Source organism: Caretta caretta, chromosome 3 (genome assembly GCF_965140235.1).
Source record: "Caretta caretta isolate rCarCar2 chromosome 3, rCarCar1.hap1, whole genome shotgun sequence".
NCBI classification, from domain to species: domain Eukaryota; kingdom Metazoa; phylum Chordata; order Testudines; family Cheloniidae; genus Caretta; species Caretta caretta.
Window position 1 is genome coordinate 29729894 of NC_134208.1, and position 26377 is coordinate 29756270.

General features: G+C 41.5%; 1 protein-coding gene across 10 annotated transcripts in view; it reads right to left on the reverse strand.

Annotated features, from left to right (window-relative positions):
* GREB1 (growth regulating estrogen receptor binding 1) overlaps positions 1-26377 on the reverse strand; it is a 150367-nt gene that overhangs the window by 50024 nt on the left and 73966 nt on the right. For 8 of the 10 annotated variants that reach the window (XM_075126410.1, XM_048845527.2, XM_048845525.2 and 5 more), the window contains exons 3-9: positions 18585-18707; positions 17551-17727; positions 5073-5255; positions 4614-4757; positions 3053-3178; positions 831-953; positions 15-152 (exon numbers count right to left, since the gene is read on the reverse strand). In XM_075126410.1, coding sequence (XP_074982511.1) covers positions 15-152; positions 831-953; positions 3053-3178; positions 4614-4757; positions 5073-5255; positions 17551-17727; positions 18585-18707 — 1014 coding nt within the window. Of the gene's footprint in view, positions 1-14; positions 153-830; positions 954-3052; positions 3179-4613; positions 4758-5072; positions 5256-17550; positions 17728-18584; positions 18708-19651; positions 19822-26377 lie in introns of those variants that run through there. The other 2 variants (XM_075126409.1, XM_075126411.1) reach the window with 2 other exon arrangements.

Below are 26377 nucleotides of genomic sequence, written 5' to 3' on the forward strand. Positions count from 1 at the left end.
GATAGGTTTTGTACCTTTAAATATAACTGGTTTTGCTTTACATATTTTCAGCAAGTTATCAGGAACAGAAACTGGTTCTCCAGAGCCCACCATTGGAGAAGAGACTGGTCCCACCAGAGTAGAATGTGTCAAACACGATAGGCCTGCCACATCTAAGAATTAATTCATAATGTTAATACAATCAAGTAATAATCATATTGATGCAAATAAATTCACAACATTGTTTTTCTTGATGAAGAGTATTAAACACCAACCAGCATCTGCATTCAAGATCAATGTTCCATTCGTTTTACAATTACAAAACAAATGACTCATGAAATCCTAATAAAGCCTATATTTATTATGTTAGCTTCCTCGAAGTAATAATTACATTTCCAAGTCCTTGAGTATCACACGTGTCTAAAGATTGCAAAATGAGCATGAAAAACAACATGCTGGCACAAATTCAATAATATGGACAGGCGTGGCTTTATCAACAGCAAAAATGTATGATCTGCATTTTTCCACTATAGTAACATATTCAGATATTCTGATTCCAGGGGAATGTTCTTGCTATCTAGGTATTGAGAGGGAAATTAAAATTCACCAAAATGCATCATTTTTTTCAGTGTCCCATTTTTGACAGCAATCATACTCCACACAACAGGAGGTAAAAAGACTATTTTAAGGAAAGCTAGTAGATTACAAGACTGATTTCAAGAGCAGTTAGATGCTGAGGCACTTTTGAAAATCATCTGAGGCACCTCGGTGGATCTTTAGGATCCTAAATACCTTGTGAAATCTCACCCCTCACTCATTATCTTTCAGACAAAACAATTCAGCCAATTTACCATTTTTATTTCTATTTGGAGTCTGCAGGTTGGGCTGCAAGTTCCAAGTTTCAGTAGATGATGGCGACTCTGGAGACCATCCTTTGTGGCGCTTTTTAGGAGGCCCTGAATTTGTTAAAGTGCCTGGGTAATATTAATACACGAGAAAATTATTAATATGCAAATGGAGAAATATTTTAACTTGTTAAATCACACGTATTACAGTCCAATATGATTTTTCATAGACCAGCCCTATAATTATTCTACTAGATTGAATCAGACATGCACACAGACTCACTAGTCTGTATATGACCTTTATTTTACTGTGCTATGTTACACCTTAATAATTTCAACTCTCCAGAGCAGGGACCTGTGATTCACTGCATCCGATGAAGTGGGTTTTAGCCTATGAAAGCTTACGTCCAAATAAATTTGTAAGTCTCTAAGGTGCCACAAGTCCTCCTTGTTTTTATTGTAGCATAGTTCATCTATTTTACAGCACTGTGAGTTCTGGGAAAATGGTACTAGTATAGCACTGACTAATATGTTCTTACCCTGCAAGCCAAGAACATATAAGTTTTATTCCTTGTATGTCCAGATACGAGACTCAAAATGAGCAGATTTAGCAATTAGGAGACATTGGATAAAATTTACCAAAGTACATTCGGGGAGTTAGGAATCTAAATCCCATTGAAACATAATGGTACTTAGGAGCTTTTGAAAACATTACCCACCATCATTATTTTTGCCACCCCACACTGGCTATCAGCTTTATTTCTCTGATATTCAAGGTTGGCAGCTGAAGAGACTCAACAGCTGGCTCCTGCACCTTGGTTTGTACTACCAATTCCATGCTGAGCCACATTTCTGCTGAAGTTCCTGGTCTTTGATTTCTTGTGTTTTCCTGGGCATTTCTGCAATTTTCCAGAATGGTGAATTTGCACTGTTACCAATTGGTATTTCTGACCAGTGGGTGTTAAGAGTTTTCTAGGTTTTGCTCAGAACCTTGCAGGACTGAGCTCTTAATCTCGCCCTACCTTAATATGCAAAGGTACCAGTACATCTATTCGCACTGTCAAGGCTATCTTGACAACAGAATGGTTATTCCCATGTACACTTCAAAACCTGAGTTTGAGTCTTATAGATTAAGAAAGGTTATATTTTCTTTGTAAAAGATACTATACAAAAATAAACCATATATGTGCAGAACTAGCATGCCTTCAGATCTGGAATAAAATTATTCACTTGAAGAGTCATCATAGAGCTAGATAGCCTTTTGTCCTTTATATTTTCCCCACATGAGGGCAATATATGGCCATTTGTTCTACTTTCAATTACTTATCTTTCCAGCATAATCCACAGCAGAAGGCACAATTTCAAGAAGAGCAAATCAATATAATGTATTTATTTTTTGCAAATCCCCAAATCCTGCCAGGTCTCACATGGGTTATGTAATTCACTGACATCTGATGGTTTTCTTTGTGAAATGAGAAGGTGAGATCAGTCCATTTTCTAATAAGCAAGTGCCCATCCACTTAGAGAGGCAAAGTGGTCAAGGACTGAGTGGGCATAGAAACTGAACCAGGATGAGGCATACTGCCAGTGCAATTCAGTGAAGATTACCTAAAATTAACCTATAACCTGACTTTGGCTATGATATGGCTATTCAGAGTTTTCCTGCCCAAACAGCAGCTCCATGGTGCTCGTGAAGAAAAGGTTGGAAATCACAGATCAGACAGAACCATGCTGGAGAACCATTTAAAAACAATATTTAAACAAAGAGTAATGTGAACAGTGTCTTAAAATCTGGTATTTCCCAGTGTGGACTGCATCCTTTGATAAGTAGCTTCTGAATGGTCAGAATAAAGCTTTCCTGGATCATTGAATTGATGTATAAAACCTGTTCTGGAGTGACTATAAGAAACCGACACAGACAAATCCTTCCAAGAGTCTGGATGCTGAATAAAGGCTGCTTTCTTTTCAAACTAAAATAAGAGTAAAATGAAGTAAAAAAAAAAATAAATTACTGTTCTGACTTCTACAGAAGCCGTGTCAGAAAATACATACAACACACCTTGAAAGTTAATAAGGAACAAGAGATTTTATTAACACAATGACTCTTAGGGGAATATTCTGATCCAGGAACAGACGAATTTATGCCAAATAGAATACTTCGATTTCTCCTCAGGTAACCAAATCAGAATATACAATTTAGATCGGTTAAACACAAAGTTCAAAGGTACCTAAGACTGATGGTCTTGTCAGAGCTGTCAGGTTATTTTTCACCAGCTGTTGTTTGGGAGAATCTTTGCCATTGTAAACAGTTGAACCTAATGCTGCTGTTGATGGGAGATGATCAGATATTATGCCTGCCACAAAAAAAGAAGTTATTTTAAATAAATTATTAGAGAGGCATTTCCTCAGATGGTGTGATGAACTGATCAATTGGTCTCTGATTTCAATGGAGGTAGGAGAATTTACATCAGCTGAGGAACCCCTCATTGTGTTTACAGCACTGAACACAGTGGGCCAATTTGGATCTCATATCAGTTTTACACTAGTGGAACTCCACCGACTTCACTGGAGTTACTTGGGGTTTACATGTGGATGAGGCCCCAATCCTGCAATCAGATCCACATATTCAGCCCAATAGCATGAAGACACCTGCTTCCAAGGAAAGCTCATTGCAGGAACGGGCCTTAATGAAAAGAATCTAGCATTGTACCAATTGTATCAAGCAAAATTTTGAGTTTACATTTTTTTCCAAACATCTTTTTATTTATCAGGAGTTGACAGTGTCACATTAATAAATAGGTAGATTTGACTAACCCTAACTCTGTTTATAATTACTTTTACTTTTTCTACATTCATCTTTTGAAAATATATATACATCAGTGATGTCCTAGGGGGATTAATGGTTTGTTCTCAATAGACACCAGGTTTCCAAATCTCAGCTGTTTAATATATTTGGAGTTCAGGCTCCTCTCTGATAGAGATAATAAAAATGTCAGTGGAGTTGCTGAAGTTCTCAAAATACAAATACCCATCACACTCACAAGACACTGGACAGCTGATTTCATTAGGAGGAAATTCAGAGAGATCATTTCACCTTTCATCAGTAAACACCTACCTATTCACCCCAGGAAATGGAAAAGCAAAACCTTCAGAAAGAAAATATTTTTAACCATAAAAGATAATGGTTATTTTTTAAAAAATATGAAAATCTGGCCTTAATTTGTCTGAAATATAAAAAATAAACCAATGTCTTTACTAGCAAAAGAAAAAAACAGAAGCTTTCAACCTAACTTCCATATAATCTCTGCAATAAAGAGGATTTCCACTCATATCATAAAATAGACTGGATCAGAGGAAATCACTGAAATAAACAGGAAATAAACTGAAAAAAACTGAAATAAACAAACTAATTTCCAAAGCATTTGTGGCTAGATAAGCAACAGCTGCAAAATGGTAAAGCCCACTTTCACCACCTTACAACAGATGGGTCTCAAAGATTTGGCTTGTCCTAGCTATGAAGCTCACTGATTCCAGAAGAGAAACATTTTCTGAACATTAAGCTATTTGTTAACTCTTCATTAATTACTTTGAAAAACCGCTTGTGATGAAAAAGCCTTCAAAGAACCATTAACTTTCTTTTTTCAGAGCGATGACATTATTATACCAGTTACTTGATTTAGTTAACCCAGACATCCGCATTTTATTCATTTTGTGCTATGTGTTTCCATTTACCCACACACACAAATAAGAATATTTAGTAACCCAAAGGGTTTCTCTTCTCCAAGTTACCTGTTTGTTGAGTCCCAGCCGGAGCATTTGGGTTTGGTGCTGGAACAAGCTCACTTGTGGTGGTTAGCGTGGGGCCCGAACTCTCTGGCGGTTGGAACAAAGTGCTTGAACAAGGACCAGATGAAGCCTGTCGGCCTCTGAACTCTACGAAAACAAGACCCTTCCACTGAGACGCGATACAAGAGCTTTATCTTTGCAAATTTAAATTGAGAGTTTAAAACATGAACTAATTTGAATCAGTTGTTATGACATTTGGAAAGCGGGCACTAACAGTTTGTCAAACATGCCATCTTTTTATTAATCAATTGCTTTCTACAGCTGCTCTTTAGTAATCACCTAGCTTTAAAGACTCCTTCGTTTATCTGTCTATCTCAGGTTTTTCTCAGACGCCAATCTCTGTGCTATCTAAGCTCTGCAGACAAGAACCAGAGCTCCAACAAGACAGCTTCATTATCTCACCTGCCCCTTTCCAGCAGATTACAGATCCTTTGGTAAGAGCTCCTTGTGCATTCCTGACCAGATAATACTTTAAGTGTTTCTGTTTCTTGGGCTGAGTGGTCAGTTTAAGATTGATGTGATTGGAAAATTCAGTAAAGTAGCAGAACCCCTTCTTGCCACAGCCAACACAATTGCCAGAGAAACCTGATAAAATAAACAATACAAAAGATCTGGTAAGATAGGTGTCAGTGACATGTAGACACATCACTTCCCATGGGATGGTGAGCATTTGTTGTAAATAATTCATCTGATATAGGGTGGCCAACCTGTGGCTCCGGAGCCACATGCAGCTCTTCAGAAGTTAATACGCGGCTCCTTGCGACTCTGGGGCTGGAGCTACAGGCACCAACTTTCCAACATGCTGAGGGTGCTCACTGCTCAACCCCTGGCTCTGCCACAGGCCCTAAGCTGATCGGTGGGGTTGCCGGTGGGTGGGGGGTGCTGGGAGCGGCAGGGGAGCTGATGCGGGGCTGCTGATGTATTAGTGTGGCTCTTTGGCAATGTACATTGGTAACTTCTGGCTCCTTCTCAGGCTCAGGTTGACCACCCCTGATCTGATACAAACATTTTCTTACTAAAAAAATTATGTCAAACCCTCCAAATTGCACTTGGCCATCAGGTTTCCTAAATTAAGCTTCACAGTTAGTAAATACATACCTTGTTTTCATTGCCTATGGTTATATTTTTCATTTCAGACCACTTTCAAAAAATTCCAGATCCCTTCATACCCAGGTCATAGGAATGAAAACAGGCATTCTAAGGTTGGTCTACACTACACACCTTTTAGCGACATGGCCGTATCGCTAAAAGTCAGGCAGCGTAAACGCTGTTTGAGGGCACTTTTGCTGACAAAATGCTTCCACCCCCTATGAGCAGAGTTCGCATTGTTAACAGAAGAGCGCTCCTGCCAACAACAAGCCGTTTACAGTGCCACTTGCTGTGGCAAAACTTCTGTCTTTCGGGGGGGAGGGGCTTTTTAAAGCACCTATGAATGACAAAAGTTTTGTAGTTCAATTGGCAGTGTAGACAAAGCCTTAGACTATTAAGGCCCTGACTAGAAAGCACTTAAGCATGTGTTTAAATCTATCCCTATGCAAGACAACACTGAGCTATTACCAGTAGGAGAGTGGGTTTGTGTGGGGGGGGGGGAGGTGAGAAAACCTGGATTTGTGCTGGAAATGGCCCAACTTGATTATCATACACATTGTAAGGAGAGTGATCACTTTAGATAAGCTATTACCAGCAGGAGAGTGGGGTGAGGAGAGGTATTTTTTCATGCTTTATGTGTATAAAAAGATCTTCTGTACTTTCCACAGCATGCATCCGATGAAGTGAGCTGTAGCTCACGAAAGTTTATGCTCAAATAAATTGGTTAGTCTCTAAGGTGCCACAAGTACTCCTTTTCTTTTTGCGAATACAGACTAACACGGCTGTTACTCTGAAAACTGAGCAAGTGCTTAACTTTAAATGTGTATTAAGCAATCTTTAAAGCAAGATTCAAAAAAGGGGGCTGGACATTTATATAGATAACAAGAATATTCAGAATTATCATAGTTAACGCTAGCACATTTTGGAAAGGATATTAAACCTCATACTTCAAGGCTTAAGCCAAACCCTACCTATCAGGGTTAGGAAGACACCTAATGTAGGGAGCAGATTATTCCACATCTGTCTAATATGAGGTTGCATGTACCTTCCTCTCAAACATCTGGTACTGGCCACTGTTGGAGACAGGATAGTGAACTACATGGAGCCCAGGTCTGGTTTAGTATTGAAATGTTCATGGTCCAATATATTGCTGCAATGAATTCCACAGATTCATTACTCATATGTTAAAACTACTTTCTTTTATCAGTTTTAAATTTGTTACTCTTCAATTTCACTGAATGTCCTTGTTTTCTGGGTTATAAGAGAGTATATAAGAATGGTTTTACTTTCCACCATTTGTTATTTTGAATCCTCCTATCATTTCCATCTTATTCACCTCTCCTCTAAATTAAAGAGTCACAATCTTGCTAAATTCTCTCTATACTGAAGTCTTTGATGCCTATAATGATTTTCTTGGCCCACTTCTGAACTCCTTCGGTTTCTGCTTTATTTATGTTGAGGTAGGTGCCCACATATGAACCCATTATTCCAGATGAGGATGTACCATCAATTTATATAGCAGCATGATAATATTTTCAGTATTATTTTCTACCCCAGTCTTTATAGATCTCCACATTTTTTGGCCACTGCTGCCCATTGAGAAGGGGCCTTCAGAGCTGTCCAGAAGTCAGCCCATATCTTTTTTACTCACCCATCCTGTCTGTTAAGAGGTTCAGGGAGGAGTTTAAGAGACAACCACTCCTGCAGCCCCTTGTGGAGTGGCACAGCACTGCACCAACTCTCCTTACAAGGCTACAATTTTGCCTGATCCTAAACCCACTGAAGTCAATAGCAAAACTCTCCTTGGCTTCAATGCAAGACAAGGCTCCCTGTTCAGTAGGTGATAATAGGGAAGGTTATGTTAATATTTAAAGTCACATCTTTCACACAAACTAAGTTTTCAAATTAGCTGCCAACATTTTTGTTTTACTGAGATAAGGAAAACTAAAAGCAAGCCACTGAAATATAATGCTCTAAAAACACCTGTTCAGAAGGAGAATACAAGGAAAAGTATTGTTCGCTCTGCTTACAAATCTGATTACCCTCCTCATTAGCCTCGTAATGGCTCAGCAGAATGTATTAAAGGCCAGAATTCATCCTTTGTTGGTCTGGTATCTAAGGGTACTAGGTCTTTTTGCTGGGGATATGTTGGAGTGTATTGAAATATGACTGTTACATCTCAGGTTCTGGTATACGGGTTAGTAAAGGTCACTATGACTTATAACACTAGGACAAATTAACACTCTGCATAAGCCTCCATGTTAAACCAGGTATCACAAAACCATCTGTCTAACATCACACAAATATCAACAGTAACAGAAGAAAACCTTCAGTTACCTCAGTAATTAAAGCAACAGTAAAAGGAACCAAAAATAAAACCTAGTGATTAAAGCTGTACAGGTTTCAGAGTAGCAGCCGTGTTAGTCTGTATTCGCAAAAAGAAAAGGAGTACTTGTGGCACCTTAGAGTCTGTTAGTCTCTAAGGTACCACAACTACTCCTTTTCTTAAAGCTGTACAGTGTTACATGTGTTCTAACCAGATTCAGAGTTCATGAAAGGGGCATAAACTGGAGAATGAAATTCCTGTTCATCCACAGAACACAGAAAGCGTGGCCAGCAGCAGTGAACTTTTCCCTACACTGACACCTACCCAGATGGTTTTTTTTAAGCCTGACCATAGAAGAAACCACTTCCTATGGCAAGACAGTGTTGTCTGTGCCTGTTCTAGAATTTATCTATTTGCTGAGACCGACTACCAGGTCGCCAAAACTGGTGATAGAAACAGCTGTCCAGGAAGAAGCAGGTCATGGAGCACGAAATCTTTTCACGTGCACTACAGAGCCACTTGGATCAGTTTCCATGATACAGAGCCTGCTCTGTGGTACGCTTGAAAAGATTTCGTGCTCCATGACCAGCTTCCTACTAAGCTTCCTAAGTGACTCACTTAGATCAGTGACCACAACCTGGACCAGACTCAAACTAGCAGAGACTGCACTGAAAGGTTCCATAGTCTTTAAGGGCCCCCGAGCAATATCATTTAGCCATGTGAGATTAATTAGGAACCCTAATCTTCACTTAGGGCTCGTCTACACTTAAATGCTGCAGCGGCGCAGCTGCAGCTGTGCAGTTGCACCGCTGTAGTGCTTCAGTGTAGAGACTACCTATGCCTGCAGGAGCGATTCTCCCATCATCTTCCCAAGAGGCAGTAGCTAGGTCGACGGAAGAATTCCTTTGTCGACCTAGCACTGTCTACACCATACACTGGTGGAGTTGCTGTCTACACTAACCATTACAACTTTTCCCCCTCTAGTTAAATAAGAGTTTAAAAATCAGTAACTCCTAGGAACCCAGGGAGTCTGCCATCCATGCAGGTTTCTGTGTTGGTCTGCCCACTAGAGGCCTTTATTCCGTCACTGACACCTCATTCATAGTTGGATCTAGATTATCAGTGACCGCAGGGTTCATGTCCTCTATTTGTAGTACACACCCCGCCTGCTGAAGACAGCATGTGCTGAGGTCCCAAGAATATCCCAGCAATTCCTCCTACACAACTGGCCTCCCATTATGAGCCACAAGAACCTGCTGGGTGTACCTCCAAATCCTGTTCTGCATCCTTCTGGAATAATTGTTGGGTATCCTCAGTGTTTTCCTTCCCCTTTCTTTCAGTGAATGTGTGCACCAGTTTTTGATGCAAAGTGGCACAGTCTTGCTGTTTTGTATCAGTAAAGATAAGCTGTTTAGTTTCTTAATCACTGTGTAACCTCCCCTCCAAAAAGGAGTACTTTGAAGATTTTTTCCAGACTGTTTTTTCCAGTTGCGGAGCTACACCTTCTCTCCTTTTTGGGTGGGCACATAATTTTCCTTTTTCCTGGCATCTTGTGTTTGACATGCTCGCTTCCAACTAATCTGTTCCTCCACCTTCAGGAATGCTGTCCTTGAGTCACTGATATAAGACTCCGCCACATCACCCACCTGCATAGTAGCAGGGGGTCTTGTCAGTTCTTGCAGCCTGAACATCAAGTCACAGGGAAGCATGAGTGTGCAGAATGACCTCATAGGAGAGTGATGGATAGGTGAGTGCATGCTTATGTTCTGTGCAAAGATAACAAAAGGTGACTTAGTATCCCAGTCTCGTTGGTCTTTGCTGACAAACTACCAGTGGTGCACTCTCTCCACACTCCCTTTACTTGCAGGGTGGGCAACACCAGTCCTCACCTTGGTTATCTGGAGTTGTCAGAACACCTCCTGTGACAACCATGATTCAAATTCCTTCTCCTGATCACTTTAGATGCAGTTTGGTGGGCCAAACTGCAACACTACATGTTTCATCCATTCATCAGTAACAGTCTCAGTCCTTTTATCCTTCAGTGGTCATGCCACAGCATACTTTGAGAAGGTGTCAGACACTATCAGCAAATACCAATTTCCAGCTGGTGTTTCTGACAGAGGGCCTTTCCAATTCAGTCTGTATGAACACCTAGGGCGTGGTGGGTTGGTGTGCTCCTAAAGGAATTCTGCCTCTTCTTGCCGGCGCTTTCCTTTCCTGACAGGTAAAGCGGGAAAGTACCTAGTCCTTAACATCTGCAGCCACACCCAGCCAAAATATCTGTCAGATACACAGCTCAGTGTCTTTTCATACCCCAGATGATCTAGTATCGTTCTCTGTAAGCTTGCTAGAAAAAACAATCCTGTTACCATCATACACTAACAAGTTGGTACCTGGATCAATGGATAATCGTTCCTGAACTGCGAAGATTTCCCCAGTCTAGGTGTCCTTCAGTAAATAAAATGGTTACTTACCAATAGTAACTTTTATTCTTTGAGATGCATTGTGCACATATACATTCAACTGCATATACGTTCCTCTGCAGGAGTAATGTGCGCCCAATGCACTTGAGTCAGAGAGTTTTGCCAGCGGTACCATTGGGCAACACATGCACCCCAGCTCTCCTGGTGTGCTGAGCCAGGGCCATAAAAGGGCGTGTCTGCCACCTCCCTCTCCGTTCCTTCTTGCTACTAGTGAAATTATTGTCAGAAGTAGCAGAGAAGGTGGGGCAGCCACTGAATGCATATGTGCACAACAGATCTCAAAAAACAAGCTACTCTAGGTAAGTAGCCCATTTTTCTTCTTGAAGTGATTGTGAACATATACATTCTATTGCAGGTGATGCCGTAGCTGCTCCCTTACTGATGCAGGGACTTTGGATGATCTGAATAGAGACTGCAATTCCTACTTGTCCAAGCTACCATCGTCCCAAAAGGCCTGAGTGATGGCATAATGTCTACAAAAGATATGTACAGGTGACCATGGTTTTTAATGGTAGACATAAATGTTTCTTAGGCCCAATGAATCACACAGGGCTCCAGCACATATATGTGTAGAGACACCTCCAAGGGTGACTACAGATCTTGCGCACAAAGTCAACCAAGGTGGGCCCCCCAGTCTTTGGTAGACACATTTGTAACCAGAGTCAAAGCTGGCTCAGGAGACAGAAAAAGCAACTCTTTGCACACATTGTGAGGGTCCAGCCACCAGTCCAGGGTTTCAAGCACTCGTTGCAGCCCTATAAACAAGCATGTCCAGAGGATGCCTAGTCAGAAGATCAACCAAATGAAGGCAGGCCCATAGACAATGAAGGTGAAGTCTGGCATGCAGAGTTACATATGCGTACAAGGCCATGTGGCCCAGCAGTTGTAGACAGGAATGCACTGCTGTAACTGTGTTGGATTTTAGGCTTTCAGACAAAGTGGACTGAAACCTGACTACCAGAAGACAGGCCATCACAGTTATGGCATTGAGGTCTGCTCCTATGAATGTTATACACTCTATCCGCTTCAACTTTGATTTGTCTAAACTTAGTTTCAGGGTCAGATGAGAGAATAGCTGTCTGATAATGAGGATGCTGCTGTTGACTTGGATGCTTGAGCTCCACCTACTAGCCAAATATGTAGCTAAAGGAAAATTTGGACACCTAAGTAGCACAAGTGGGCCACTACTACCACCTTGCATTTTGTGAAGACCTTTGAGGCCAGTGACAGACCAAAGGGGTGCACCATGTACGGGTAGTGGATGTCTCTTGCTATAAAGCAAAGGTACTTTCTGCAGCCAGGATGTATTGTCATGTGGAAGTATGTGTCCTGAAAATGGAGGGCAGCATACCAATCTCCTGTTGTCTGCAGTGGCTGATGATTAATAGTCATCAGTTTAACCCCTGCAGTACAAATCTTCTTCCCTTTCAAGACTGGATGTTCACCATAGATCAGACTTATTTCAGCTCCTAAGTCCCTGCCCAGAGCATTGTGGTTTTCCAGCTGCTGCTATTAGCTGTAATAGTCACAGGGATTTATTGGAACATTGCAAGTAACAACTCCAGCACACATAGGCAGGACCTGATTTCCTCCTAAACCCCTCAGATCACATAACACCACATAGTAACATACAAGACAACAACTTAATGCTAAGGTAATATAACACCACCTAATGTTGTCGACACTAACCATTTCAGTATGCATGAGAGAGCTGATCAGTGTCTCAGATACATCTAATATTGACCACTCGCTTTGAAGGGACTTGGAGGCTGCACATTTTAAAACTTCTTTTATTTGAAAAGCCTTTTAAAAATCAAAACTGTCTCCTTTCACTACCACCCACCAGCTTCTCTGCACTCTCCTGAGATCTCCCTGCTTCAAGTTCCCCCCAACACAGCTATCCATATTATGTCCCCCTATTGTTACTCTACTTTCATTGACAGCCAGCTTTGCCCACATATTTTTCATCAGCTATAACTTGAGAACTACAACACAGCATGACTTTATGTCAACTATTAAGAGCACCTAACAAATCCTTTATCAGTCAGATATGGATTAGAAGAGGGTCGTAGTGGAGCTGAGAACATTCAACTAACTGGGAGCCCTTATCTGACTGATAAGAGATCCTAAGAGGATCTCATTTTGTTTTCAAGAGTTGATATTGTGCTCAGATCATGGTGAAATAAAGATGCCATCCAGCACTTATATCATCATCATATGGCTAATTCACAGGTTTAAAAAGCATCATTCTGACCTTATTCATGACCCAATATATGGCAACAGGGATTCTGCAGGATGAGAACTCAGACATTTCACTATTCCCTTCCTCTTCACATGCTACATTTACATGCCAATGTCTGGAAGCAGCAATTTATAGGAAAGACAGGTAGTTTCATAAATAAACTAAATCAAATAGGCTTCCATACATTATAGAAAGGACAAAGGTCAGGGATTCAGGGCAGCTGTCCTAATTTATCTATGTCATAAGGTTGATTTCACAAGAGAACAAGAGATCAATTCATAGAGTATAGGGGATAAAAGCTTTTCACCTCCAGGTCAGCAGTTCAAATCCACCTACATCAATAGTGACTGAAGGTTGTTACCATCTGAAAAATCTTCAGCAGTCTATATGAAATGGATTTGGATGAATCTGTCCACAACCTAGCAGACAAGTACACTCAGTTGTCAGTTAGTTAAAGTAGAGAGGCAAAGGACTGACAGAGCATGAAGACTAACCTGTCTTCTTACTGTACAATTACTGACTCTCTGGGTCAGGACTGAGGCTCATTAGTAGGACAGTTTGGAAAAGTTTGTTTGCACTGACCCTGATTAGGCTGCCCCTGCTCAGTGGTTAAATAGAGCAGTGGTTCCCAAACCTTTTCATAAGGTGACCCACCAACTGCATTGTGTCTTTTTGTCTGAGACCCACCATTCCCTGTATGCACACTCTACCCCAGCACCGCGATCCTAATCCCAGCCCAGTGTGGAGGGGCTTTCAGTTCAATTTCATCTAAAGTCTGAAGCAAGGTTTGTTTTTATAAGACCAGGCAAGAGTGCTCGGTCCTGCTTGGTATTATAATGAGCTTGGTATACACCCTTTGCATTTCATCCAATGATAGTAGTAACAATACAATACTTCACACTGGAACTTTTCATCCACAACCAGGCTTACAAACAATACGCAAATTAATCTTTTCTGCTATATTATTCTGTCCCCAGCCAGTGACTAAACGACTTCTTACTCCTAGCAATGGAAGTGGGGATGATCTGTGCAACTGTTTTCTGTCTCTGGGAAGAAGATGGTAGGAGACACTAGCTGCATAGTTTGTCCTCACAGTCTCACTTCAAGGCATGAAAAGTGGGGAAAATAAACAGAAAAACCTTTTTTGCAGGGGGGGTGGGGGTCAGGGGAATGTATGAGCTGCATTTGTTTGGGAAACAATGATCCCAATCACAACACTGCCTTCTCCATTAGTTTCTAGCAGATCTCCAGGCACAAGGAAAAGGCTTCTTAATGGCAAAACACTGAGTTCCTTGCCGGGCTGTGAGGCAAGGAATCTAATTCTGATTAATAAAGATAAGCTGGTGCAATGACTAGGCGCTTCTCAGGATACGAATTAAGGCTCCTGTGCTATTACACACAAATGGTTGTGCTTGAAGCAGACACCCACACGTTTCCAGGAAGGGGGCCTTTCCATTGGAATATTAGATGTAATTCATTCTCAAATACGAATGGCACACGAATCACAGGAACAGCTATCTAGGAGAGTAATACAACCTTTTACCATAATCAATAAACTAACCCTATACATGCCCCAGAGGCATGTCAACAGCCTGTCATGGAGACAAGACTAGGAGTCAAAAGATAACGTCAGGAAACTATGAGATGCTCCTCGGGTATATTTTCCTTCTGAGCCTACAAATGCCCCACAGGCATATCCACAAACTGATATGGAGCCAGCTCAAGAATAGCCTGGAAACCACAAAGACATTTCTTGGGTGTGTTTTCCTTATAAATAAATTACTTTTGGATAATCTACAATAGAGAACAATACCCTCCCCCTTGACACAAACACCACTGACTTAGGAAAGAAAATGGGGTGTCTCATGGGTTACAAACATTTCACCTGATCCTGTAAGGTGCTCAGCACCTCTTAGAAAGTGCCAGATGCCCTCAGTTCCAATAGACTCTCAGTAAGTACTCTGCATTTTGGAAAATTGAGCCTGTTACCTCTACAGTTACTAAAGATTTTGGGACACCATTTTCCATTTTGTTTATAAATACACACACCCACAGTTTTGCAAAGGAAAATGGTCTCAAACCCAGACTTTCGGGAATAATTAAACTGTTCCCTTCTTTCAGAGCCATCAAATAAAAAGAGGGGGTGGATCACTTGATGATTACCTGTTCCGTTCACTCTCTCTGAAGCACCTGGCTTTGCCCACTGTCAGAAGACAGGATTCTGGACTAGATGGACCATTGGTCTGACCCCATATGACTGTTCTTATGTTCCTTTCAATAAAGTCCTTTGCAGTTGTCAGCTTGAATTTAGTGTAAGACGAAGTGGTAACCATCTTAGTCCAGCAAACAATGAATTGAAGACAAGCTCAGTTGTCACAGACAATACCTTTTATTTGTCAATAAAATGGTTTGGCTTGTGAGACTGTGTGCTGGATTCTAATTTCACTGACCCTGGTATAATTCCATTAACTGCAACAGAGTTAATCCTGATTTACACCAGCATACATAGGTATGTTTACACAGCAGCTGGGAGCCAGCCTAGATATACTCTTGCTAGCAGAACTCGAGCTAGCGTGCTAAAAATAGCAGTGTGGACATTGCAGCTTGGGCTGGAGCTTGGGCTCTCAAGTCCACCTGACCCCCTATGCTTGAGAGCCCACGCTGCAGCCCAAGACGCGTGCTAGCTTGAATCCTGACAGGCAAGGCTGTCTACCCAGGCTGGCAGGCTCACTCCCAGTGGCAATGAAGACATAGCTAGTGAGAACAGAACCAAGCAATCTTTATTTACCTAAATATGGTCAATGGACTGTTGTTCCACCACCGTGCTACCCTGCTGACAATAAACTGCACCCTATTCTTTATCAGACTATAGGACTCAGGAGTGTTCCTTTGTTTGCAAATTCTGTGGCCTGAATCAGGATCTTAAATATGTAGCTTCTTTTTGGTTGAAGTTTATTCCAGACTTTCCAGGGGTAATTCTACAGCTTTGCTAAAATGTTTCACAAAAGCAAAGTGTTTGCTTCATTGGTTTTCATGTGTGATAAAATTATCAAAAATAAGCATATAAATAGCTTACAGGCAACTAATATAGCATGGAATGTGCAAACTGAGGACACAAGTAGCACAAAAAATGGTGAGTAAATATCAAATACTCCTTATTGTCCTTTTCTGTTCTTGTTTAGCATGCAATTAACAAATATACTACTTCCTCTGTGCTTACAGCCTAGGGAATTTAAGTTGTTAATAGTGGTAGCAGTGAATGAATTGAGTGGTACAGCATTCCTGTCTGTATCTTTAAAATGACAACACTTGGCTGATTTACAACCCCCTTAATTCCTTTACAATCACTGTTCAATTGTATTGTGGCCAATCCAAGTCAGTAAGATCCCATGCCAAAAGACATTACTGTACATGGAATTACATTATGCACCTTCACACTATGCTGTTATCCCAAATGCCTTTCAGTCTTATTCAAATTGAGACAGCAACCGAGTTCACATCAGAACCTTTGGCGTTAGTAAAAGTGAAATTGCGAGGATTATTTCTAGATCAACAAAAAGGCTAACAAACCCAGCAACAACTAACTTTCTTTCTTTCTTTCTTTCTTTCTTTCTTTCTTTCTTTTAATAATTAAAGCTCAGTCTTGCACAGAAGAGGCACAGCACCATTTGAGATAAAATGCTACATATCAAACTTCAAAATGCATGACCAACAAAACCCAGAATTTTCTTGGAGATTTAAAATCACTGCACCTAATTACACAAACTACTTCAGTTTTTATCATGTTCATAATTAGCTCATTCATCCATATGATTTCAGATGTTAGAGGCTTTTCAATACTACTGTCAACAGTAATACTGGGCCTGAGCCAAAGGAAAGACTTTGACTTCAGTGGGCTTTGAATCAGGCCCATAACTTATCAGAAGGGCTGTGACCACTACCAACCGGATACCAGAACCTAATTACAGTTCAGGGGCCAAACACCTGAACTGATGAATAACAAAATTCCTGTGTTTTCCCCACTATCCTTGTCATGAAATATTTTCTATTTTAAGACCAAGGACAGACACACAATATTGTCTGCTTATGTGTCAAATCAAAACTTTGACTTCTAACTCTCATTTTTATGTGTACATACATACATACTGCAGTAGCATCCAAAGTCCTCAGCTGGGAACAGAAGAGCCCTGTTGTGCTAGGGACTGTCCAAATACATTTGAAGACTTGATCCCTACCCAAAAGGGATCACAATCTAAAAAAGAGTTAAGAATTTCTGAGGCCCAAACTACCAACAGCAATTGCACTGCAGAATCTTATGATTCACTCCAGGTAGCTGCCACAATGGTTCGCTAAGAATAATTGCATCTGAGAAGGGGAGTGGTACATATCAGTGTTTAGAAAGGTAGCAGACAGGCAGCAGCGCAGAAATAGCTCATTTATTGAAGGTGTAGTTCAGGCAACTGTAATTCAAACTGGCCTGACAATGACTTTAACCTTCAGCTGAAGGCATAGCATTCTCTCAGGATAAAGGAGATGCAGCATTTGTACTGGAGCAGCTCACACTGTACTCTTTCCAGTGCAAACACAGCCAGCTCTAAAAGGTTATCTTGCTGTGAGCAATGAGGGAGGACTATTGTCTACAAGTGATGGAAATAAGATCTACCACATTCACTTTGCAACAAGAGTAAATATGACTCTAGTCCAAAACAGCATCTACTTAGTGTGAGCAAGGACACTTACCTAACAGGGCATTACGCCCATTGTCATCTGGCAAGAATCTTTTATCTACGGCACACACTAAAAGATGATCAGGCAGATTTGGCGATTTAGCACCAACAAGTAAAAACCCTGAAGGCACCTCAATTTGATCATTGGAAATGGACACCAGCCTCAAATCTTTACCAGCCTGGCAGAAACCTAGAAAAAACAAATGCAACACATTTCTGAGATCAAAGGTCATTTTGCTTAATTCTTCACAGTTTCCTTATTGAACAAACTCCAAATTTTCTTTTTATTTAAAAAAAAATGTAAACCACGTCAAGTTTCACTTCAGTGTCAATATTTTTCCGGCTACTGGGCGAGCTATAAACAAAAGCTAGAAATACAATGAATAAATAAAAATTTGGAAATGTAAAAATAAAGTTTTCTGCAGCAACAGAAACACTGTTGCACAACATATATATTTTATGGAACTGTATATATTTAACAACGTAAAAAAGATTGTATTAAGCTGTATGTTTAACAAGAGACATTAGCACTTGGTGTCTGGGCAGTTTTACAGCTTTTATACAGTCTTTTCCCTCTTGTTTGTGTGGGTCTTTCTCCCAGCCACAGGAGAGGGCAGAAGAATTTTGTTTTAAATGGGAAAATATGGTGATAAAACCACAAAAGTTGTCAGAGCACTCAGCAGCAGGTGTAATATCTGAAACTACTTTAAACTCGAGTTTTTTTAAATCTGGTTAGATTTCAAGTTGCTGGCTAGTCCCCTCCTTTATCCTGACATAGAAGTGCTCCTTTGAAAGATTCAGGCAAAGGCACACAAAAGCGAATGATCAACCAAGTTTCTAGTTTTGTCTAAGAGGTAACAAACTGTGATAGCCCCACAATTTCTATATACCTAACTTTGATGAGCCACTTGGAAGGTGCTTTGTATGATGTTTGGACTCATCCTGCACTTTTTACTAAGACCCCAGTTTCCACTGATACCAATGGGAGCTTTGCCTGAATAGGCCATTGGATCAGTTGCCAAACTTTGAGTCTTGTGAATTTCTTACCGTCAGTAGTGCAGCAGCCTTCAGGAGGAGGCTTCATCTGATAAGAGAGAGGAGGGCTACTTGATTCTGAACTTTCTTCTTCCTCTTCCTCCTCTTCCTCCTCATTATCCACTCTGCTGCCTGCTACAAAAGTATCACAGGACAAATTACATTTAGAGAATAGACAGCTGTGGCAATAGCTGATCCTGGGAATGAGCAGTGTCCCAGTTACAGCAAGCACTACAGAAAAGTAGGATTCCCTTGTCTTTGCAAGGAACTGCGGTGTTGCCAAGTCTCACAATGTTTGGTGTTTTTCTTAAAACTGCAGGTCCTGTTATATGAGAATTTCAACTTTTATTAAAAAAAAAAAAAGTTTGGCAATTGTGATTGTGGAGAAAAGCTTTAAAATGTGACCTGAGTGCACTTAAATCTCAGAAAACGGAAGGCAAATAAAAACAAACCCCCAGATTTTTGTTTTTAAAATCTTATGATTTTGAAGTCAGTCTCATGATTTTGGGCAGCCTGACTCATGACATTTGAACCCTTGTCAATAATAGAACTCTGTCCTCATAAAAGTTCCCTTGACCTTTGCTTTTAATATTTACACCAAAAGAAATCCATACATCTAATTGCTTTGAGATGCTCTCACAAAGCAACAGATCAAATGCAGATTATTAATAGTTAAGTGCTGACTATATACTTGATGCTGTACAAGAAACAGAACAAAAAATAGTTCCGTGCCCCAAAGATCTTAAATAGATGGACAATACAAAACCCACTGGGATGAGGAAGGAATGTCTGTTCCAAAGCTCAAAGTCAATGAGAGTCATTCCACTGATTTCAGTGGACTTTTGGATAAGGCCCTGGAAATCCCATGGGAGAGGTCAGCCACAGAGGGGTTTTCTCCGTGACCCTCCTCCCCCACTTTGTCCCCTCCTTAAATAATGACTCCAGGGTTGGCATTTGTGAGTTTTAAGGAGGGATCTGAAAGAGGAGAGGTTAGGTGTTGCAAGCTTGATCCTGAAAGGTGCCAAGCACTCTGGCCTCAAGACAACAAAGTATTTAAGTATATGCTTACCTTTACTCACATGAATAGCAAGATTGATCCCTGGTGAACTGGAATAAAGGCAGAGTGGTACGCACAGCAAATAACATGGGAGAAGGCACAAAGACAAGAGGTAAAGAGGGGACAAAGGGAGAAGTGAAGCAGCCTTTGTCACTGGAATGCAGAGACAGGAGTAACAAAACGCGGGAGCAGAGATTTAGGCAGGGGAGAGCTGTGCAGGCTTTCAGATTAAGAATGAAAGGAATCCAAAAGCAAACGTGCAGCTGTACAACATGAGTGACAGCTCCATTTTGTACTAACAGGCATAGTTCAGGGGTTTGGTCTTTATTTTCAAGCATATTGCAAATCATTGTTATGAGTCAAAATCCAATTTTAAATGAGTGTAAAAAAAACTGCTTCCCACAGTAAGCCCCATGTTTATGTGGATAAGCTCTTACGGTATGTCTATACTACAAAGAAAAACCCGCAGCACTGTGTCTCAGAGCCCGGCTCATTTGACTTGGGCTTCTAGGGCTTGGGCTGCAGGGCTAAAAATAGCAGTGTAGGCATTTGGGCTCAGGTTGGAGTCCTGGCTCTGAGAACTGGCAAGTGGGAAGGGTCTCAGAGCCAGGACTCCAACCTGAGACAAAATGCCTGCACTGCTATTTTTAGCCCCGCAGCCCAAACCCCAGAAGCCAGAGTCAGTTCATCTGAGCTCTGAGATTGGGTGCCTTGGATCTTTTGTTGCAGTGTAGACATCTCCCGTACAGAGCGCAGGAGACTTTAATGGTCTACCCTCACACACAGTTGTCAGCATTATAAAAAACTGTACATTTTGAGTATCTGCAGTCTATACAATATAATTCCATTTTTTTTACAAAATAGTCTACAGAAGGTGAAAGTTGCACAGTGAAGCACTTGTAAGTTAGGAAATGACAATGCTACCAGTGGACATAACATTAGCTCTACCCCTTGTGTGTTACAGGGCCAGCATCTTTGGCTGATGTAAACTAGCATAGCTCCATTAAGTCAACAGAGCTATACTGATTGACACCAGCTGAATTACATGATCAGATAATATTTCACAACGAGTGCAGTGTATCAGACCGTTATTGCTACCACTTTTATAGAATTCTTTCCACAGCCTCATTGCATTTTTCAGTATTTTCCGCTTACATTATTTTCAGTCATTGTGATCCAGTGCATCTTTATTGACTGAAATTTTACATGGTAGATTCTCCTCTTGCTAAGTATTCTTTTAAAAAAATAATTTAAGCCCCAATCCTGCAAACACTTAAACATGTGTGTAATTTTACTCATGAGTAATGTAATGTACGTGTGCAAGTCACTGGGATCAAGGCTTAAATCAATAGCCATAACACTTATTTTCAGCCAGCAACATAGACTTCCTTAGGTGCTAGTTAACTGCAAAGATAATTTAGCTGCAAACCTAGATCCAGACTGTGATACCCTTATTAATGTTGAATAGCACCTTACTCCACAAACAGTCCCACTGACATCAAGTGGGGTACTAGTCAATGTGAGCAAGGGCATCATACTCCTGACCCCCCTTGGATGGTCTGTATATGCCAATTAATTTTACCATTACTATTTTATTGCGCTTAAGTCCCAGTCCTACTCCCACTGAGATCAACTGCCATTGATGTCGATGTGCAGGATTCAGAAGCTAACATGTCATATGATCAGTGGTGCAAGTGGAATCCATTTTTTACCAGTTCACGCCCCTCCCCCCGCGGGGGGGGCACGTGACCTCCTCATGTGACTCCTCCCAGCCCAGGGCCCCCATGCTCTACCTCCCCAGCCCTTCCACATAGGGTCTCCTCCATCTGTACAGCAGCCCCACCGGAGGACAGGGCCTGGGAGCGGTACAGCTGCGCCAAGGGAGCTGCCAGCATGGGGCCATCTAGTGGCCCCACATTCTGCTCCTCCTCTTTCCGGTAACCCATACCAGCTATAAATATCTTGCTGGTACGTCGTACCGGACCGGACCACTCTACTTGCACTGCTGCATATGATGTACAAGACATGTTTCCTGTACACTTTCAAAATGAATTACTTTAATGGGCTCTGCCTGTGTGGGCATACGCAGAGTAGCACATAGCACTAGAAGATGCCCCACATGTGTATGTACAGCTGCAGAAAAAATGTATGAAATAGTATATTATTTGAGAAACAGTATGTAAGCATAGAATTACAGACTGTGAATCTGATTCTCCCCTCCCGTGCACCGCATGCAGTCATTTCCACCCCTGCAAAGTGGGCATGAAATGCTATCACATCAGAATGGAGAATCAGGCCCTGTATCCACACTAAGGGGCAGAGTAAAGATTGCTCTTGCAGCCTTAACAGTATCAGTTTTTTGACTACTGAGTGCTCAGCTGTACACTTTACCTTAACATTCAATCAGCATATAGCCAGATGCTCCCCTGCTGCAAATCAGTGCAGGTCAATGGAATTATGCCAGTTTTTACCAGCCCGTAGTTCTTTATCGAGTTTTAGTTGTTTTTAAAGAAGAAAGGATTAAAAATACATTTTGCAATTTGGGATCATTTGACTAGATACTGCTAGAAATCCTTAACCCACACACCTTATGGGGGCTGTCTGCTGGGGCCCTTCTCCTGTACACCTTAAGTAGGCTGTAGGCACAAGACCCTCTCCTGTGCATCTTAGGAACTAAGTTGATTTTGCCTTTTGAGACACACAGTACCCTAGACATCTCCAGTAAAAGGCAGCAAAAGCTCTGATGCCAGTTGAGCCACCTCAAGGTGAGGCCACATGTCCCACATCCACAGACAGAAGGCATTAATGAGAAAGGAAGAGTTCATAAGATCATCCCCGCCAATCTCAAAATGGAAAAAAATATACAGGGCTAGATCATCAGCTGCTGTAAAATGGCACAACTCTGCTGCCTTCAATGAGCCCATACAGATTTACACTGCAGAGAATCTGGCCCCCAATCTTTTAACAGAGAAGCATGTCCATACTCTAACAGACACAGACTAGCTACAGCTCAAAAATGCCCCCAATAGTCAGGGCAGAGCCTACAAGAAATCTAAACTAGCACCAGCCAAACACCATCCGTATCTACTACAGCCATCAAGCCATCCTAGGAAGTGCCTGTATGTCACTTTACTAAACATTTGGAGGAGGGTTCTCCAAGCTCCAAAAGCCACAAAAAGAAGAAAACTTTAAAAGCTAGTCATTAGAAAGGCAAGATTAAAGGTGAGAGGTCACATCAGACTCTCTAGGCTTTCTGACAACCCAGCAAGCTGACAGCAGGATCATTTGAAGAGAATATTTTCAGGCCATTTCAAAAGCTGAATGAGCCAATATAGGAGAAGAGAGAGAATCCATCACTAAGTGGGCAAAGATAAAAAAGATTGACAAACAGTGTGGTGGACCCATGGAGCTTTTAGTTTATTTAATATATAGTCATCAAAATGATTATGGATATGATGACTAAGGAAGGCAAACGGATCTATATAAAACAGTAACAGCAGCAAACTAAGACAACAGTTGTCTAGAGAATGTCTAAACAAAGTTTTAGGATACAGAAAAAATGTTTTAAAAGCAACTGTTTTTCTGAATAACACAGTATTGTAATAGTAACAAGGGGTTATCCCCTGTTCTATCTTGTGTTATCAAAATGATCTGCAAAAACTGGAATTAAAAAAGTTGTAATTTAGACATAGTGATATTTGAAAAGATAGTTTAAAAATCTACAGGTTGAAAAGAGACCTTAATTTTAGCTGGTTTACTTTGTGCATATTTGGCACAGACTTTTAAGTTCAGAAGGGACCATTATGATCATTCAGTTTGATTTCCCGCATAAAACAGGCTATAATCTCTTTCACATTTATAGGATTTTAGGTGTAAATTGTAATATATAATCATAAATTGTAATAACACTAGTCTAGTTTTACTGTGTAGGCACTTTGCCCTATTATTTGTGAAGGTCTTTCACACAGCAACAGGGGAGAGAAAAACATTTTAAATAGGAAAATTATGTGAACCACAAAAATCGGTTTGTGGGAATTAGGGGTAGGAGTGGAACCTGAAATTACTTTCAACTCATTTATTTTTAAATTAACTATATTTCAAGTTCACAGTGTCCCTTATAAATTAACAATTTTAAAATAAGAACAACAGGAGCAGGAACAAAAAACCTGACTGATGTCAAGGTGGTTGGTTTGCTGCCAAGTGGTATGGTGAACAGGGCAAAGTAACACCAAAAAAATGCAAACTGTGAGCTGCAAGATAACTTCAGAAAAACACTCTTCAAATACGGCAAGAAGCAATAGCAACTTGTGAGGCCATTAGTGCCTAACAGGATACCAGAGCCATTCTGTTTAGAGACAATTCTGCAGCTGTATTTTTGTCATTTTGTGCCTACACGATTTAGCTGGCAGTGCAGAGAATGTTGAGTCAGAACTCTTGGGTTCTATTCCTTGTTCTGCCACTCACTGTGTTACCTTGGGTGAATCACTTAACGCATGGTTCCCTCCAAGCTTGTATAATGCTGACAGACCCCGGTCGTCAGCAGGCAGGATCGAACCTGGGACCTCTGAAGCTTAGTGTATGAGCCTCTACTGCAGTGATCCCCAAACTTTTCTCTCATGACCCCCCTTACCAGTAATAGAATGTGTCTGTGCCCCTCCCCTGCCCAGGCTGGGAGCAGAGCCATAGCCGGGGCCAGGAGCCGAGCTGTGGCTGGAGTGGGTCCTGGGGCCAAGAGCGGGCGCCGATGGCTGAGCCATGTCTGCAAGCAGGTACGCGGCTGGGCCGGGAACTGAACCAGGGCCACAGCTGCAGCCAGGGGCTGGGGCCAGGCTGGAGTGGAGCTGGGGGCAGAATGGAGCTGGGTGGTGCTTCCTCCCCACCTCCCTAGTGGGGGCTGGCCCAGGCCCTGCCACACACACCCCCCAGACATTCCTCCATGCCCCCCAGGGGGCCGTGCCCCATAGTTTGGGAAACAATGCTCTACCGCATGAGCTAAAAGTCACATGGCACTTAGCCAAGGCTGTAGCAGACTCATCAATCTCTAGATGGTCTAGGTGCCACAAGAGGAGGACAGAGCCCCACACCAAGTAGGCATGGGTTACACTTTGAAAACACTGGCTTGGGGGGCGAGGGCGGGAAACGCTAGGACCACAAATAAACTGCACCACAACAGACCCACTGTGTCAAGGAGTCAGGGAATAGGGAGGATACAGATAGTAGGGGGGCCAAGAGCTGGTGTCGTAGACAGTGCCACCACAAGGATGGCCCATTGCTTCAAGGTTATTGCCGTCCACCCCTCAGACCTTAGGGCTTCATGGTTCCTAGAGGAGGGAACTCCTGTTTGTTCTGGGGGTGAGGCTGGAGCAGGATGTAAGATGTGAGATTGCAACCTCAACCATTTCATGCAACAACCCAGAAAAAGCTCTGTATGGATTGCCTAATAGAGTTTCCATCCTCTGATCTTTTTATGAAAGGGAATCCTCTAGGCAAAGATTTGTGAGGTTTAATTAATTGAGGCCTGATTCTGTTCACATTGACCGGAAAAAAAAAACGATCAGGCTAGGAAGGTCTGTAAAGTCCTTTGAGAACCTTGAATGAAAGGAGCTACAGAAGTGTGAAAACTACACCTTTGTCCCTGAACAATGCATCTGCTCTTGAAGCATCTTTCCCAGCTGATGTCATAATCCACTTTGTGACATCACAGTTAGTTGCCATGGAAACATTTATGAAATTCCCAATAGAAGATGCATCCGATGAAGTGAGCTCTAGCTCACGAAAGCTTATGCTCAAATAAATTGGTTAGTCTCTAAGGTGCCACAAGTACTCCTTTTCTTTTTGCCAATAGAAGATCATCACTTCATGTGGGGAATACGCAGCAGGAGCAGATGGACACTCAGAGATTATATTTTCATGCAAATGTCCTTAGCAGGACCGGCTCTAGGCACCAGCAAAGCAAGCATGTGCTTGGGGTGGCACAATTCCAGGGGTGGCATTCCGGCCATCCTTTTTTCTTTTTTCTGGCTTGGGCAATTGCATTCTCTGAGCTTGGGGCGGCCAATTTTTTGCTTGGGGTGGCAAAAAACCTAGAGCCGGCCCTGGTCCTTAGTTAGCAGTAAAGAAAGGAGAGAGATAAACATGTATGAGATATAAGCAGATCCGTTTCTAAACAGAATGCTTTTCAACATTTTCAGTGAGATATTGGCAAGTGTTTAATCTTTTCAAAATGGTTTCATTTGTTTTCAGTGGCTGGATTGATTTTTTTAGAATACTTATTACAAACTATATTATACTTTACACATTTTGCAGTCCATATGTGCCTACATCATCTTTTGCAGGCTACGAAAGAACACACACGCAGGAAACAAATGCAACATTACTCCAGTAGTTAGTTGAAAGAGAGGAAATATGTGTGCCAGCAGGATAATGTTGCCTGCACATTGTCAGACCCACTGAGAACAAACACAATTTAGCTCCTAAGTAGACTTGATGTTACATATTAGCTGACTTGTTTTTCTAATTAATTTGGTTGTCAGATCTACACATTCATCTAAACTATTCCACCTCCAGAGAGAAAAATGAATGAATAAAAGAAAGAGACAAGGCGGGTGAAGTAATATTTTTTATTGGACCACAGACCTCTGCGTAGCCTGAAAGCGTGTCTCTTTCCCCAAGAGAAGTTGGTCCAATAAAAGATATTACCTCACCCACTTTGTTTCTCTACTATCCTGGGACCATCACAGGTGCAGCA